General features: G+C 46.7%; 1 protein-coding gene across 4 annotated transcripts in view; it reads left to right on the top strand.

Moving 5' to 3' along the window:
- The window catches only part of GARNL3 (GTPase activating Rap/RanGAP domain like 3), a 129022-nt gene that overhangs the window by 44999 nt on the left and 65969 nt on the right, over nt 1-18054 (top strand). For all 4 annotated transcript variants that reach the window (XM_066367107.1, XM_066367105.1, XM_066367106.1 and 1 more), the window contains one exon: nt 14646-14720. In XM_066367107.1, the coding sequence (XP_066223204.1) occupies nt 14646-14720 (75 nt within the window). The remainder of the gene's footprint in view (nt 1-14645; nt 14721-18054) is intronic.

The raw sequence follows: 18054 nt of genomic DNA, 5'->3' as shown, positions 1-18054 counted from the left end.
TTACTTCTTCATCACAGGAAATCAAGTTTTATACCTTATTGTGGTTTCTCGCATACTTAGGAGACAGAATTCTCACATGTCTCAAACATGGTCTTTCTTGGGCCCTGTTTGAGAACATCCTTTGTCACTCACATCCTACTTGTGCCGAAGTGATCTCTACCCTACATGGTCTTGGCATGTGCCTGCTAAAAATCTGGTGCCTGATCAATTCTGTTTCCTCTTCTTAAATTTCTTTATATTACTCCCCATTCTTTTTGTGTGTGAGTGTGCTTGTGCATGCTGGTGTGCTTTTCTGAGTATAAAAGGAATACAGGCTCATTACAGAAAATGTGGAATGTACTGAAAAGCATAGGAAAGTTAAATTCATGTGTAATCCTACCACCTATGGGTAATCACTCCTAAGATTAATGTATGTCCCATTAGTAATTAAATTTATATACAAAATGGGTTTATATATATTACTGTGCTTCTTTACATAAAAACAAAGTTTTATAATCTTTTGAAGGCATTGATACTCTTCTACAAACAATTTTGTCTCCCCCTACCCAAACCTCTTGTTCCTCCTCCATGTCCAATTGTGTCCGCTATTACCCCAGACCAGTGGTAACTATCCTGGTTGCAACCCCCGTCCTGGAGCTCCAGGGGTTCTAGGCCGTGCACGAGGGTATCTTCTCTCAGTCATTACGTATCTGAGAATATCTCTCGTTATGCCTTCCACGAGAACAGCTTGGCTGGCTTTAAATTTCTGAGTTATTACCTCTTTTTGTTAAAACCTCACAAATTTTGATCTGTTATCATGTTAGTTTCCCAGGCCTGCTGTAACAAATTTCTCCCAAAACCAAATGGCTTAAAATAACAGAATTTTTTTCTCTCCTAGTTCCAGAGGCTAGAAGTCCAGAAGTAAGCTGTTAGCAGGCCATGCTTCCTCTCTGAAGGCTCTAGGGGAAAATCGGCCCTTGCCTCTTTGAGGTTCTGGGGTTGCCGGCGTCCCTGACACCCCTGGCTTGTAGCCACCCCACTCCAGCCTCTGGTCTGGCAGCACACGGCCTTCTTTCCAGAGTCTCCGGGTCTGCATTTCCTTCTCTTTCCTCTTTCTTATAAAGGCACCGGCCATTGAATTCAGGCCTGCACTAATTCAGTATGACCTCAGCTTAATTAATTATACCTGCAAAGACCCTCTTTGCAAGTAAGGGCACATTCTGAGATTCCAAGTGGATATATACACTTTAGGGGGACGCTATTCAACCCAGTATAATTACCCTCTTCCTTTGAGCATTCTGAAAGGAAGTCTGAAACAATTTAATTCTTTTTTAATTTTTTTCTTGGTAACCCTTCCTTGCCTGGATTTTTCTCAGGTCTTCTTTATTCTTTTGTTTGAAAAATATTCCTCGTGATTTCTCTACATGTTTCTCTTTTCATTAATTTTGCTTAGAACATTGCATCTTACCGATTCTTTGACGCAGGTCCTTTGTTGGGGATGAATGTTTTCTTCTGCTATATCCTTTAATATCGTTCGTCTCCCCCCACCCCAAACATTAAGAAAGATATTTTTTTTTTTAATTTTATTTTATTTATTTTTAATGGGGTGAAGAAAGATATTTTTCTCTGTCCTCCATACTGTCTTTTCTTTCTCATTGCATGTTGCTCCTTTTCATTCTGGGAAAGCAGCTCAGCTGATGAGCGTATTCCTGTCCCTGTTCCTACAGTGAACACGTAGCTGTCCTCCTCCAGTGAGGATTTCAGTCCTACATTTGCATGTTTTGGTCCTTTGTTTTTTTTTATGTTCCCTACTTCCACAGCTTTATTCACTTGTTGCAAAGATCATGTCTTCTGTCTTATTGAAGACAATACCTGCTTTTCTAAAGATTTTATTTTGGTGTTATATTAAAAACCAGTATATACTTCTTTTTTCGGTTTTTGCTCCATACGAATGTAGCATTTTTTCATAGCTCCCACCTTGGGTTCTTTTTCTTTTTACGAAATCTTCAAACAGAGAGCTGTTCAGACCCTGTACTTTTCGACAGACAGCAGTACTCTAACTGGCCCTCAGCCGCATTGTCCTCCTGGGACCTGCGGCTTCCCCTCGCAGAGCTGCCGGTCGACTGCCTGTGGTGCAGAGCGCCCTGGCCAGCTCCAATGTCTCGCTGGCGTCTGTCTCGGGAAGCCCTGCCGGAGTGAGGCAGGCTGCCCTCCGTGCCCGGCTCTTGGCTGCTCTGAACCAGGTGTCCAGAACTGACACAGTGACGGGTTGAGGGTGCAGGTAGCAGTCCGGGCGGAGGAGGAGTACGGATGTGGTTTGCTCAGTGCTTTCCATGACCTTGAGAAAATGGCGTCTGTGTAGAGTCAAGAACCGGACAGAGGTTATGAAGAGGTGAAATCTGTCCCCATGCCCCAGCAGTGGCCCGCTGCTCTGCTCCCAGGACTTCCCTGTCTTTCTCCCTACCTGTGGCACTTCGCTTATGAAGACGCATTTTCCAAAAACGGACTTTCCCTTCCTCCCTCTTACCTCCCTCTTTTCTTGGAGAGGTGCAAATATGGCAGCAGCTACCTTAAAATGCCAGACCCATGCGGTAAAAGGGTGCCGCCCCGTGTTCCACTGTGACTCTCTGTACAGGGCCGATGCTTCTTAGACAAAGTGAGATGGCAAAGGGAACGAGACGGTGCCCTCCAACTCCCTGTGCTGACCGCAGATTTGCTCTGTTTCAGGCAATAAAGCCAGTGACCAAATATGTGTTTCAGTTCTTCTTCCTTGCCACCTAGTAAGCAGAAATGCGCTGATGTTTGGCCACAGGGTGGGCAGCCTTTCCTTCAGACTCTTTTCTGCTGAAACTTCACAGGTATTTTACTGGAGAGCTGGAGCTCAGGAACGTGACCCGGCGGGCATGAGAAGTCAGCAGTGCACAGCTCTGTGTGTTGTTAAGTACAGTGTTGACGTGATTAACCACGGATCCCGGCTAGAACGTTTGCCAAAAAGCGCCAGAGTGGGTTTTAGGCCAGGTCGTATCATCACCAGGCTATTCCAGCGGGGCTGAGGGCGTCTTTCAGTTTTAGTAGTGGATGGCAAAGGCACGAAGCCAAGTGAAGTCACTAGATTTGACAGAGCAAAAGGCCACAAGCTCAAAACATCAGATAAATCATTGTGATAGAGGTTGAGTTGGCTGAGGATGGTGGCCAGGGATTGATGACGGTTAAAAAAAAAAAGAAAACTCTGAGCCCAGATTCGAGGCCTTGGTGGGTCTCTTTCAGCCAACATTTATTCTCCTAGCTGGGAGTCTTCTCACCACCCTGGTATCAAGCGCTTCAGCTGCCCAACCCCCAAACATTTCCTCTGTCCACTGGCAGAGGCAGAATAGGATCAAGGTGAGAATGTCTCCTGTGGTCCCCACACTCCACTCCTGGGGAAGGGCCCCAGGAGTGACCAGGGGGCAGGGCCTGGGAGCAGCAGTCACCGTCAGGGGATGGTCCATCGCACCCACATTTCAGCCTGGACCTCCCCACGTTCTCCCACCCGTACACACACACACACACACACACACACACACACACACACTTTTTTGATGGAAACATTTAAACTTTCTTTCATCTCACTGAACAGTAACTTTCTCCATCAGGGGTGCTGTGAGTGTGTGTGTGTGTCTGTCTGTCTGTCTGTCTATGTGTCTGTGTGTGAGTGTGTGTCTGGTTTGCATATACAGGGTCAAATGGGTCTTCTTAACCAGTATTTGATTTTTATTTTGAATCTGCTTACATTGGAAATCTTATTCCTCAAAGATCTTGTCTGTCTTCCAGAATGAATCGCATTACAGCAATGAAACTGGGTCCCGGTGCCCCAGGTGGAGCTGGCTCTCCAGCCGCCGACCTCCCTCAGCACCCCATTCTTGCTTCTGCCTTGACGTTTAACCAGGTTGTGTGGTGATGGATCTGGTCACGTGTCACTCCCACCAGGCCAGGGGTCACATTACATCAGTCTTGGTAAATCCAGCAGTTAGTGCAGGCCCTGGAAAACAGGTTCTTGATCGTGTTTGCTAGGCAGGCAGATGTTAGACCCTTTGAGCAGTACGAACATGCATGTACGTCCTCACTCAAAGAGTTAACAAAAAACTCACTGCTCAAAGGGTTAAACAGAGCTTCTAAGTGTTTATATACATACAGCATTAAAATGGTTAAATTATACTAATACTAAGCAGAGCATTTTCTATTAATTATATTATTATATATGTTGTTTAACATTTATTGAGCACTTCCTATGTCTAGGCACTGTTCTTGGCTTATTATATATTTTATCTTATTGAATCCTCTCCACAAGCCTAGAAGTGCCTTATAATCATCGTCCCCATTTAAAAAATTTTTTATTTATTCATTTTAGAGAGGAGAGGGGGAGAGAGAGAGAGAGAGAGAGAGAGAGAAGAGACAGAGAGAGAGAAGGGGGGAGGAGCTGGAAGCATCCAAATCTCATATGTGCCTTGACCAGGCAAGCCCAGGGTTTCGAACTGGCAACCTCAGCATTTCCAGGTCATTTTATCCACTGCGCCACCACAGGTCAGGCCCATTATCCCCATTTTAAAGACAAGGAAACACAAATTTAGGGAGGAAAAATTAAGTGATTTATGCCCAGGATCATACAATCAGTTTGGAACTGAGATTTGAACCTCAGTTGAGTGCCAAAAACCCATATTCATAACCAGTCATTTTAAAGAAAGGAGATAAGTGGAGGGGGTTGTATCCGAAATATTATTTTAAAGATATACTTTACATAAACTTTTGGAGACTTTATTCTAGGTTAAAATACTGTTTCTGTGATTTATATACTTGAATGTCAAATACACAGTACATGATAAATTGCAGGGAATCCTAGCCTTGCTTTAAAATGGAGACAGCCGCCAACCCAAAGAAGCAGGTCAATTAAGTCATGAGGAAAAGAGCCTTTTGTTTTTGAAAAACTACGTATTTGTATTCATTGAGAAAATATTCTCATGTAATCGCCTACTAATATTAAACTAATAATACTTTTATTTACAGTAGTTAATGGATAACATTTTATGCTTCCTGTTTTTTATATTTTTTAAATTAATTTGTTAAATCATACACATGGATATTATTATTTGGATGTTACTTTATTCCAGAAACAAAACATCTATTACTTTGAACTCCGTTACAGTTTTGGCTGATATTAGACCAAAGCCTCTATTCACGATGTTAAATTACATGATTTCCACTGTTTTTAGTGTATATAACTAACTGAAGGGGTTTCAGCCTGAGAAACTGATTCGATCTTGGTCACCCAGAGAGGCATCAGCATTTAGCATGTCCCAGTCCAGGGGTTGGGAACTTATGGCTCACAAGCCAGATGTGGCTCTTTTTTTTTTTTTTTTTTTTTTTTTTTTTGTATTTTTCTGAAGCTGGAAACAGGTGGCAGTCAGACGGACTCCCACATGCACCCGACCGGGATCCACCCGGCATGCTCACCAGGGGGCAATGCTCTGCCCATCCCAGGCCTCGCTCTGTTGCGACCAGAGCCATTCTAGCGCCTGAGGCAGAGGCCACAGCGCCCGGCAGCGTCTGGGCAAACTTTGCTCCAATGGAGCCTTGGCTGTGGGTGGGGAAGAGAGAGATAGAGAGGAAGGAGAGGGGGAGGGGTGGAGAAGCAGATGGGCGCTTCTCCTGTGTGCCCTGGCCAGGAATCGAACCTGGGACTTCTGCACGCCAGGCCGACGTTCTACCACTGAGCCAACCGGCCAGGGCCTAGATGTGGTTTTTTTGATGGTTGCATCTGGCTTGCAGACAAATCTTTAATAAAAATAATAATAATGTTAAAAATATAAAACATTCTCAGGTATTACAATCCATTCATTTCCTACCACTCATGTTCATGGTTGTGTGTGGCTGGAGCCAATCACAGCTGTCCTCCGAGACAACACCAAATTTTTATTGGATAATGTGTAACGTACACGGGTCGTTGTATGGCTCTCATGGAATTACATTTTAAAATATGTGGCGTTCATGGCTCTCTCAGCCAAAAAGTTTCCCAACCCGTCCCAGTCCTTTCCAGTAGAGCTTCCTTGTGGAAATTTGTCATCTACCCTGTGTAGTAGCCTCATGTAGCTATTGCACTTAAAGTGTGACTGTTGCAACTGAGGAACTGAATGTTTTTCATTTTATTGTAATTAATTTAAAGTTAAATTTAAATGATGCCGGTGGCTACAGTATTGGATAGTGTAAGAACTCTAAAGCAGGGGTCCCCAAACTTTTTACACAAGGGGCCAGTTCACTGTCCCTCAGATGGTTGGAGGGCCGCCACATACAGTGCTCCTCTCACTGACCACCAATGAAAGAGGTGCCCCTTCTGGAAGTGCGGCGGGGGGGCCAGATAAATGGCCTCAGGGGGCCACATGCGGCCCGCGGGCCGTAGTTTGGGGATGCCTGCTAAAGGAACCCCTCTCAGTGCCAGGCAGGGACCAGCCCCATAATCTGATTTGCCTTTTCCTTTCTTTCTTGGTGTGGGACCAGATCAGATGGACAAAAAATTCAGTAAAATAAAATGAACATTCCGTCCTCTTTCCTTAGCATTGCTAACATTAAATATATGTCAACATCCCTGAACTTCTGCATCGAAACGAATGCAAAAGAATTCTAGCCTGACCAGGCAGTGGCCCAGTGGATATAGCGTTGGATTGGGACGAGGAGGACCCAGGTTCGAAACCCCAGGTTTGAGGTCTCCGGCTTGAGCACGGGATCATAGACATGACTCCATGGTCACTGGCTTGAGCCCAAAGGTCGCTAGCTTGAAGCCCAGGGTCACTAGCTTGAACCCAAGGTTGCTGGCTTGAGCAAGGAATCACTCACTTTGCTGTAGCCTCCCAGTCAAGAAACATATGAGAAGCAATCCGTGAACAACTAAGGAGCTGCAACAAAGACTTGATGCTTCTCATCTGTCTCCGTTCCTGTCTGTCTGTCCCTCTCTCTGACTCTCTCTCTCTGTCTCTGTCAAGAAAAAAAGAGGGCCCTGGCCGGTTGGCTCAGCGGTAGAGCGTCGGCCTAGCGTGCGGAGGACCCGGGTTCGATTCCCGGCCAGGGCACACAGGAGAAGCGCCCATTTGCTTCTCCACCCCTCCGCCGCGCTTTCCTCTCTGTCTCTCTCTTCCCCCTCCCGCAGCCAAGGCTCCATTGGAGCAAAGATGGCCCGGGCGCTGGGGATGGCTCCTCGGCCTCTGCCCCAGGCGCTAGAGTGGCTCTGGTCGCAATATGGCGACGCCCAGGATGGGCAGAGCATCGCCCCCTGGTGGGCAGAGCGCCGCCCCATGATGGGCGTGCCGGGTGGATCCCGGTCGGGCGCATGCGGGAGTCTGTCTGACTGTCTCTCCCTGTTTCCAGCTTCAGAAAAATGAAAAAAAAAAAAAAAAAGAAAAAGAAAAAAAGAGAATTCTTTTCCTTTCTTCCTCTCTAAGGCAACACTTCCCTGCTTTCCTGGTCATGTGGGGACCAGCCCTGCGCCTCCTTCAAAGATCCTCTGAGTCAGGGCGGCCTCTGGGCATGCTGTTCGTACACCTTGGTCAGTTCTACAAATAGTTCTCTGTATAATCAGCTTTCTTTCTTGTCTTACGATAATTTTTATTGTTTATATTTCCCTAGAAAATTTCTGTTTTATTGAAGTTTTGGTGATATTTCCATAGTTCCATGTAGTATTCTCTCATGCTCTTCAGTCTCTTTCTTCTTAGTGGTTATGTTCTCTTTATTATTGCCTGCGTGTTTGTCCTTGGCTTTTTAAAATCAAACTTGCCGGTGATCTCTCTCTCTCAGGTGTGTTTATTGATTCTACTGTCTTTCTAAATCTGTGCTTTCTGCTCTGATCTTCTATTGATTCCTTTCCCCTGCTTTCCTGGGTTTATTTCACTGTGGATCGGTTTTTTTGTTGTTGTTGTTTGTTTGTTTGTTTTTTGGTATGTTCTAGAGGCTAATGAGTAGTTTATTGTTTTTATTCTTTCTAGTTTAATAATGAATGCATTTAAGATTAAGAATTTTTTTTGTAAATATAGCATCTATTACATTATATGTTTTTATATATGCTATTCTCTCTGATGTCTGAATAGTATCCAATTTTAGTTTTCCTGTTTGACCCAAGAGTTTTTTTATATGTATATTTTTTAATTCCCAATTTTTTAATTCTTTGACATTAATTTCTCATTCAGTGGCAATATGCTAAAAGATTATCAGCACTGTTCCTTTTTTTCTTTTTTCTTTTCCAAGTAAGAGGAGAAGAGACAGAGAGACAGACTCCCATATGCACCAGGATCTACCCAGCAACTCCCATCTAGGGCCAGTGCTCTGCCCATCTGGGGCCATGTTCATAGCCAAGCTATTTTTGGTGCTCCATAGAGCCATCCTCAGTACCCAGAGCCAACACGCTGAAATCAATCGAGCCATGGCTGTGGGAGGAGAAGAGAAGGAGGGGTGGGAGGAGAAGCAGATAATTGCTTCTTCTCTGTACCTTGACTGGTAATTGAACCCAGGAGATCTACACACCAGGCCAACACTCTACCACTGAGCCAAATGGCCAGGGCCTGCACTGTTTCTGTTTTACAAAATGTATTCATGTTTGTTTTCTATCTGACATTTGATGATTTTTTTTTAAGTTTAGTTGATGTTTCTTAATAAATGAAATATTTCTTTATTAAATTATGCTTATTAATTTTATAATTTTATTCCACTATAAAGTCTTACTAGTTTTTGCCTCGACCTAACAGGAACATACTAAAATTTCCCATTATAATTATAATTTTATAAACTCCTATTTATAATAGTTTTGGTTTTGGTTTTATAATGTGTCTATAATTATTATACTTTGAGAGTGGGTGGATTTAGTTATCCATGTATTATAACTTTTTTTAATTTGGTATTTTTCTCAGTTCTACCATCTGATGTAATTATTTCCTCCTCATTTTTTCTAACTCACCATGAGTGTTTTTTTTCTCCACCTTTCCTTTTCATGGTTGTTTTATTTTTTTTTATATGTTTCTTGCTGGTAATTGGGTTTCATTTATGTTCCCAATATTTGAGCCTTGCTATTTTTTTTAACAGGGGAGTGCATCCCATTCATATTTATTGAAAGGTACACGCTGTTCTCCCCCTGTTGACCTGCAGGGAGGTTCCAGGTCCCCTTGATCCACACCCTCATCCTACCCCCCCCCCCCATGCCATCCCTCACGAGTGCAGAGCTGGATTGATCGATTAAAAACCCATCTCACCAAACTTCTGGGTGGGCAGAGCTGCATTTGCAAATGTGAGAGCACTTGTGGGAATGTCCTTTTTGGACACTTCTCCCCGAAGAGTAATGGAGGCCCGAGCTGGTTCTGTGCTGGGGGCTGACCAACTCCCTCCTCTCTGCTGGCTTTGCTGTGGGAAGATCTCGGCTGCCTCGCTCCCTACTTTGTTTCTAACCCTTTCAGCTGTGTACAGGCTGACTTTCTCACTTACTCTTCGAGGGGCATTTTCTTCTGAGTATCTACTTTTTGGTTCAGTGTGGTCACTGTGAAGTGTTGTCTACATTTCCACATTCAGAACCCACACTTTACATCTCGGAAGCTGATCACAGATTGTTCTATTTCATAGATCCAATATCCTCCCAAACTATTATAATAATTAGCCATTGCCTGAAATTTCCTTGTGCTTTTGCAGTAAGTTTGTTCCAAGGAACGTCTGCTGTGATACCGCAGATCTGTTTCCACATTTAAAATTACGGACTTACCATCAGTTCATTGATTTTTTTTTCCTTTGTTCTTCCTTATAGGGTATAGTAGTTGGTTACAGGGGCCCCCAGACTTTTTACACAGGGGGCCAGTTCACTGTCCCTCAGACCGTTGGAAGGCCGCCACATACAGTGCTCCTCTCACTGACCACCAATGAAAGAGGTACCCCTTCCGGAAGTGCGGTGGGGGCGGATAAATGGCCTCAGGGGGCCGCATGCGGCCCGCAGGCCGTAGTTTGGGGACGCCTGGCAGAACATCAAATTGAAGTTAAACCAAGTTTTTTCACTGACACAGGCAGTCAGACATTCTGCGTCGTTGAAGGGCTCTGCCCCACACATTTGGGCAATGCCTCTCTGGTCCCTGAGCTTCTAGCCAGTGGAGAGGGAAGGGAGAGGTGGGGGAGGCCCCTGCCCTCTCTAAAGGGCCCAGATCCCACATGCCGCCTGGGACTTTGACCCAGAATTAAGTTGAATGGCCACTGGGAAGGAACTGTGGTCTAGCCGTATGTCCCTCGGAAGTTCTATTACTGTGGGGGACGGTGAGCATGGATTTGGTGGCAATCAGAGCTCTGTGCCACACAGAAAGGGTTGGGGAAGCAGGGTCCAAGCGGGGCAGTGCTGGCCATTGCGATGGATTCTGGGAGACCCTGTACCATTCCTGAGCCAGATCTCCTTCCAACAAAAGGAAGAGTTTATAAGTTTATAGATTTTTATAGTTTTAATTGGTCAGGTCAGAGGTTTATGAGAACAATAGAAGCAGTTTCCCCGCTGTGTTAACAGGATTTTCTTCCTGCAGTGTTAGTTCTCCGCGGTCTCCTTTCACATCAGCGGGCGTACCAGCCCTTACCAGGCGCCAGCGCCGTGGCACCCTCTGCTTGCATAAGCCAGCGGCCCAGCCAGCTGCAGCGGTGGGGGCTGCCATCCTGCGTGCCAGCCGGATCACTTTCCCAGTGTGGCCGGAGAGGGCCTTCCCGCCCACCGCCCTGGCACCCACCCTCTGCCCCTCAGGCCCTGCCAGCGTGGGCTTGGGTTTAGGCCACACTCAGGCTGCGCCCCTGGGCGCGTGATCCAGGTTATGGGGTTGTCCTTCACTGTGTGTCTTGTGTGAGTGATGGATCTTCTCTGGTTTCCAGGACTGGTGCAGATCTTACGCCAGTTTTAAATTCCTTTGGTCATGTCAGTAGGAATTAGCCTTCACCTATTTACATATTTCTTGTTTGGTACCGATTTTGTGAACATCTACACTACATCAGGCAGTGCACTTAGCTCAGGGGGGTGCAGTGGCGACAGGAAACATGGTCCCTGTCTGAGGCGCTTCTCAGCGAGGAGGAGAGGGAGTGCATGAGGCGGGGCAGGTGTGAAAGGGCTTTCCACACAGAAATGAACCCACGGCTCCGAGGATGCTCCGGAGTGGACAGCGGGATCATTTCCGGGGCACTGAGGGCAGGGGATTCCCCTGCAGTGGGGACTGTGGTGAAATTGATGATGAGTAGGCATTCACTAGGATGGGAGAGGAGGGCATCCCAGGCTGAGGAGCGATGTGTGCACATGCTCTGGGGGATGGAGTGGGACAGTCAGGTTGGCAGGTCACCAGAAGTGCCTGCGCTGTGGAGCAAGAAGTAGGGGTGGGGGGACAACGGTGGGCAAAGGTATGGACCAGTTAGCAGGCGGTTGCAGTCGTCTGGGTGAGAGGTGACGCTGACTTGGATGATAGTGGGGATGGTAAAGGTGATAGAGTTAAACAGGTTAGTCTAGAAGAGTCTGAGTTCAGTGTTGTGGGTTTCATGATCATAAGTTCAAAGGTAGCTAAGTGCCTCCTTACCATCAAATCATTAAACATTTCCTTCCTTTCTTCTTCTTGCACCTTTTAAGCAAGATGAACCGTGAGCTTCTTGTTCTATTCTCAGCACAGAAGAGGGCACGATTGCCTTTGCCTGGCAGTGTCTGGAATATAGTTTGTAGACATTTAGTTGACCTATCTTGTGTGAATGAATGAACAAATGAATGAATCATTGTATGACTATCAGCTCTTCTTCCAAGCCATTGAGTCCCGGATGAGACTGACCATAGTGAGGACTGGTTCTGCCAGCCTCTAACTCAGGGGTGTGTGCGTCAGCCTCTCCTCTACTGAGGTCAGATATTGTTAATTGATTGTAGCTCTTTCTCTCCTCAAGTCCCGATGTGACCTCAGGATGCTTCCCTAAAAGCCCTTGAGGCAGCCTGTACCAATAACAGTTGACATGAAACCTATTTTCTATTCCCTATGTTTTAACAGTGAGTAGAAGCTCATAAGCAAAGAAGAAATTAATGCTGAATCCTCTATACTTCCCCTGTTAAAATGGCAGTAACCCCAAGAGGCCTCTGTCCATCTTGCTCTTATTCTTTACGGTTGCCCTCTGTGAAGTTAGGAGACAGTCCACAAGACCCCGCACTTCTGACACCAGCTGCGGAGTGCGGGGTCCCCGGGTCTATGTATGAGACTCCAGAGCTTACTGGAGGCTGTTCAGCTCACTTCTGGTTTATTACAGTGAAGGGCACAGATGAGAATCGGCCAAGGGAACTGACGTGGCCAGAGTGCTGGAGAGTTAGCTTCTAGTCATCCCCTCCCCGTGGGGCATGGACAGCATCGACTCTTCCTGGTGCCGATGTGTAACAGGACCTATGGAGTCCTGCCTGCCTGCGAAGCACACCCGAGTCTTGGTGTCCAGGGGTAGATCTGATACCATGGGACCCACAGTCCCCATTATGAAGCACATTGCTCTCCCATGTAACTCCAAGTCGCCAGGTAAAGAGACACAGGCTGGGCCTCCCCAGGTCTTAGAGCCCGCTTCCCAGGAGCTGAGGGTGACGGCTGAGCTCTCCTTGGGCAAGGTTAAACTCGGCCACACAGCCTCTATCGCTCGTCAGCGTGCCAGCGTGCAGTGGTCTGATGCCACGAATAGCTAAACATACGTAAAACATCTTCTTTTTATTTGTTTTTAAAAAAAATATTTTGCAAGATAAAGATCAGGTATAAACACTGGATTTTATCATGGCTGGTCCGTGGAGGATGGTTAGGTAGGATGGTGGTTAGGCGAGGATAATGTGGTTCTGAATCTGACTGCCTATGTTCACGTCCCAGGTTTGCCACACCCTAGCTGTTTTACCTTACCTAGCTGTTTTACCTCTCACTGCCTCAGTTTCCTCATTTGTAAGTGAGAATAACAATAGTACCTACCTTGTGTTGTTACTAAGAGAATCAAATGAGATCATGTTAAGGCCAGAAGAGTTCATGGTACATAGAAGCACTCAATAAATATTAGATACTATTATTTTTATATTTATCATGAAAAAAAATTATCAATCTTGGCCCTGGCCGGTTGCCTCAGCGGTAGAGCGTCGGCCTGGCGTGCGGGGGACCCGGGTTCGATTCCCGGCCAGGGCACATAGGAGAAGCGCCCATTTGCTTCTCCACCCTGCCCCCCTCCTTCCTCTCCGTCTCTTTCTTCCCCTCCCACAGCCAAGGCTCCATTGGAGCAAAGATGGCCCGGGAGCTGGGGATGGCTCCTTGGCCTCTGCCCCAGGCGCTTGAGTGGCTCTGGTTGCGGCAGAGCGATGCCCCGGAGGGGCAGAGCATCGCCCCCTGGTGGGCAGAGCTTCGCCCCTGGTGGGCGTGCCGGGTGGATCCTGGTCGGGCGCATGCGGGAGTCTGTCTGACTGTCTCTCCCCATTTCCAGCTTCAGAAAAATACAAAAAAAAAAAAAAATTATCAACCTTTTTCATAATTTTCCATGGGAAAATGTGCAGTTTTTCCCTGAAATGTGTCCATTTTCACACCTTCATACCTCACAACACAAGTGAAAATGAGATAATCTTTCTTAAGAAATTGTGTATCCTTTTTAAAAATTTTTTTATTGATTTTAGAGTAAAGGGAGAGAGAGGGAGAGAAAGAGAGAAACATTGATTTGTTGTTCCATTTATTTCTACACTCATTGGTTGATTCTTGTATGCGCCCTAACTTGGGATCAAACCTACAACCTTGGCATATCAGGATGACGCTCTAACCAACTGAGCTGCCCGGCAGAGCTGAAATTGTGTATCTTTTGACAGGATCAGGCTGGAGTCAGAGAAGTGAGAAATACCCCTCTCGGCCACTATGCCCTGATGAGTCTGGGATATAGAAATCGTTGGCAGAGCCTTACTGTAAACCGTGGGCAGATTGAGAAGGGTAAAAATATGTGTGTCATTTTTCCCAGTTGCTCCTGAACAATCTAGAAGATTGAGAGACTGTAAGTTAAGTCTTGTGTCAGTGATTTTAGAACTGACGTGCCCTGACCTCCTTTCCACTTGTGTCTTTCTAGCATTGAGCCCTGGACGGCTAGCTGCAAGGACGGCAGTGTCAGGGCTAAAGCGCAGTCTGTGTGGCTTGGACAGGACCAAGCACCCGTTTGGAAACTGTTTAGAACTGAACAAAGCACAGGAGCTCTCTGCGACGTTAGCAGAGCCTTGAGTTCGTGCCAACCATTGATTGTTCTGTAGACTTTCCTGTGCAGGCAGCGGAGGAGTTGAGACTTGGCTTCCGGCTTTGCCATCTGTGAGCTGCATTTGCCCACATGTGATGTGGATTAAGGTCCTTTTTCCAGGAAGCATTGCCTTAGTGTTTTTCAGTATTGGAATATGTTCAAATTCAGAGTTGATATTCTTGTTTCCCACTCTTGTGGGTTAGGAGTTCCTCACTCTTCTGCTCCTAAGGTCGGTAGGGCCCAGTGCATGAGGACTGGGCCAATAGAGCTCCAGCCGGCCGTCAGCGCCTAAGCCGGCTCCCAGCTGTGGCCGGGCTGGGCATACTCATAGGGTGGGTCCAGACAGAGGGACGGGGCAGATGGTGAGCCAGCCACCTAACCAAGCACTCTCTTCTCCCCAGCTTATTTCCAGTGATGCCGATGGAGCCATTCAGAGGGCTGGACGTTTCAGAGTGGAGAATGGCTCTTCAGACGAGGTAAGGAAGCCCCCAGCCCTGTGTTGTCACCAAGCACATGGCTGTGTGAGCAGCACTGAGCAAGTGTGGTCGTTGCTGCCAGGGAAGACTTGCCTCGGTGGAGTGGGGGAAGGGTAACTAGAGCGGTCCAGCTTCGCTCGAAGCTGACCGGGGGAGAGGCGTTCTGCTTTGTGTGGAAGGTGCTGTTAATAGGATGACACATCACACAGGCCTCAGAATCCCAGGCTGGTCACTTTGTCACCTTCATATGAGCAGTCGGGATCCAGGAGAGAGATGCAAAAATTCACTGTGCTTACCAAACGTCACCTTTATTCGGAGACAACACCGGGAAAGAAGGTCATTACTATCTACCACTCCTTAGGCCCGAGCCGCATGCTGGGCGCTCCTGGTCTTCCTTGCCAGGCCGCAGGTCCTTAGAACTTCCACTGCCCACCCCAGCCCTGGGGTCTCCTGCCAAGACTGCCGAGTGCAGTGTGTGTCCCCCCGTTTTCCCTTCTTCGCTGCCCCTCGGAGAGACTGCCCACCGTAGTGCGTCAGCGGACCCCAGCTGTGGAGCCAGACAGCTTGGGTGTGAGTTCCAGCTCCCCCACGTCCTGGTGGTAGGATCCTGGGCCTCGGTTTCTTCATCTGTGCCCTGGAAACTGCCCCAGGATGAGTGAAAGGCTTCCTGGAAAGCTCTCAGCACTGCGCCAGCGCACATAAGCGTTCAGGGAGCGATGGCTGTAATAGTAACGATGGTGTTGCTGCCATTGCTGGTGCCTAGAGCCCGCCGTGCCCTCCTGACCACCTCTCACACACATTCCTGGTGAAGGGCTATAGACTCAACTCGAAAGGCCACAGCGTTCAGGAAGTGGCTGCCCGTCCTCACCTTTGCCTTAAGGCAAAGGCGTCCCCATTTACCCAGCCGCGTGCCCCTCCAGCCAGTGTTCTGTGAGGCAGAGGTGGCAGTTCCGGCATGGGCTGGACCTCTGCATGATGTCCACGTACTGCCTGTCCAGAGTAATGTCAGATGGCCCGCACAGAAGAAAGCGCTCCGGGGAAATTAGCTTCTGACGCTCGAAAACAGCCCTCCCCAAACAGCCTGGCTGCTGAGATGGGACAGGCTTCTGACCACAGACTCCCTGGGCCCTGGGCCCCCAGGAGCTGAGTCAGGAGCAGAAGCCCTCACTTGCCAGTGCTCCCAAAGCTGGCAGCCACCACACTGTCTCCTTTGAGAACCTAAGCACCAGAGACCCCAGAGGTTGCTGTACCTCAAGAAACCCTCCTGCCACCAAACTGCAGCCCAAAGTGAACTAACCACGCTGGACTTTCCCCGCCCACTAGTGGCATGCTGGCGCAAGCCAGCGCCAGGGTCTGAAGGAAAGCCACGCCCCCCCCAGGAAAGAGAAATGCAGTCCCCACGTGGTCCTTGGGTCGCCACATGCTTTGATCATCAAACAGTCCCTCACCCAGTGATGTCACCTGGTCCTGCCGTATGTCAGAGGACACGTTCTGGGAGGTCAGGGATCGGAAATCACCTGTGGGCGTGATGATCAGAAGTGGCTCTGGAGTCAGCCACCTGGGCTCATCCAGGCTGTGCAGCTCGCCCGCAGTGTGGCCGTGGGCAGGTCACTGAACAGTTTTGGAACCATTTGGAAGGGTGATGGATTTCACAAACCACTGTGGTCTGTTGTATTCAAAACACAGCCCTGTCTCGGATTGTTTCTCTGGGAAATGTGATATCAAGGCTCAACCATGGTTTTAAATTTTGTTTCTATCAAAGACACTGAGCATGAATACCCAATTGGAGTATGTTGGCTATGTTTCATATTGATGGCCTTCAGTTAAAAGCTCCTGGCCAGTGTTAATGCACAGCCTGGCCGAAGACCTCAGAGGGATCTGAGACTCAGGGAAAACAAGCAAGCAAACACCGCTGGCCTGTCTGCTGGGCGTCGGTGAAAGCCATTAGAGCATAGAAGTCTCTATAGCTGCTTAATCATGTTCAGACCCATGAACAAACAAATTGCAAAACAATTTCACTATTGGGTAATGTTTCCTTTTAGTATTGAATTTTTTTTTAGTATTTTATTTTATTTAGACAATTAATTTTAAGGAGGTGACATTGTACATAGATCTAGAGAAAACATCTCCACATCATTCTGACATTTAATTATGTTATATACCTATCACCCAAAGTCAAATCGTCCTCCTTCACCTTTTATTTGTTTCTTTGTGCCCCTCCCTTCTCGCCACCCACTCTTCCTCTCCTCCCTTCCCCTCCCACCGGTAACCACTGCACTCCTATCTATGTCCATGAGTCTCACCTATGTATGGAATCATATAGTTCTTAGTTTTTTCTGATTTACTTATTTCATTCAGTATAATGTTATCAAGGTCCATCCATGTTGTTGTAAACGATCCGATGTCATCATTTCTTATGGCTGAGTAGTATTCCATGGTATATATGTACCACATCTTCTTTATCCAATCCTCTATTGAAGGGCATTTTGGTTGTTTCCATGTCTTGGCCACTGTGAACAATGCTGTGATGAACACGGGGCTACATGTGTCTTTATGTACCAATGTTTTTGAGGTTTGGGGGTATATACCCAGGAGAGGAATTGCTGGATCATATGGTAGTTCTATTCTTAATTTTTTGAGGAACCACCATACTTTCTTCCATAATGGTTGTACTACTCTACATTCCCACCAACAGTGAATGAGGGTTCCCTTTTCTCCACAGCCTTTCCAACACTTGTTATTACCTGTCTTGTTGATAATAGCTAATCTAACAGGTGTGAGGTGATATCTCATTATAGTTTTGATTTGCATTTCTCTAATAGCTGGTGAAGATGACCATCTTTTCATATATCTATTGGCCATTTGTATTTCTTCTTGGGAGAAGTGTCTGTTCATGTCCTCTTCCCATTTTTATTGGATTGTTTGTTTTGTTGTTGAGTTTTGTGAGTTCTTTGTATATTTTAGATATTAGGCCCTTATCTAAGCTTTTGTTTGAAAATATCATCTCCCATTTAGTTGGCTGTCTGTTTTGTTGTCAGTTTCTTTTGCTGTGCAGAAGCTTCTTAGTTTGATGTAGTCCCATTCATTTATCTTTGCCTTTACTTACCTTGCCTTTGGAGTCAAATTCATAAACTATTCTCTGCGGCCAAGGTCCATGAGTTTAGTACCTATGTTTTCTTCTATGTAGTTTATTGTTTCAGATCAGGGACAAGACGAGGCTGCCCACTCTCTCCACTCCTATTCAACATAGTGCTGGAAGTTCTAGCCAGAGCAATCAGACAAGAGAAAGAAATAAAAGGCATTCATACTGGGAAAGAAGAAGTAAAGGTTTCAC

This window comes from Saccopteryx leptura, chromosome 2 (assembly GCF_036850995.1).
Source record: "Saccopteryx leptura isolate mSacLep1 chromosome 2, mSacLep1_pri_phased_curated, whole genome shotgun sequence".
Lineage (NCBI taxonomy): Eukaryota > Metazoa > Chordata > Mammalia > Chiroptera > Emballonuridae > Saccopteryx > Saccopteryx leptura.
The sequence above is the reverse complement of the archived record's forward strand: the minus strand, read 5'-3'. Positions and strand labels throughout refer to the sequence as shown.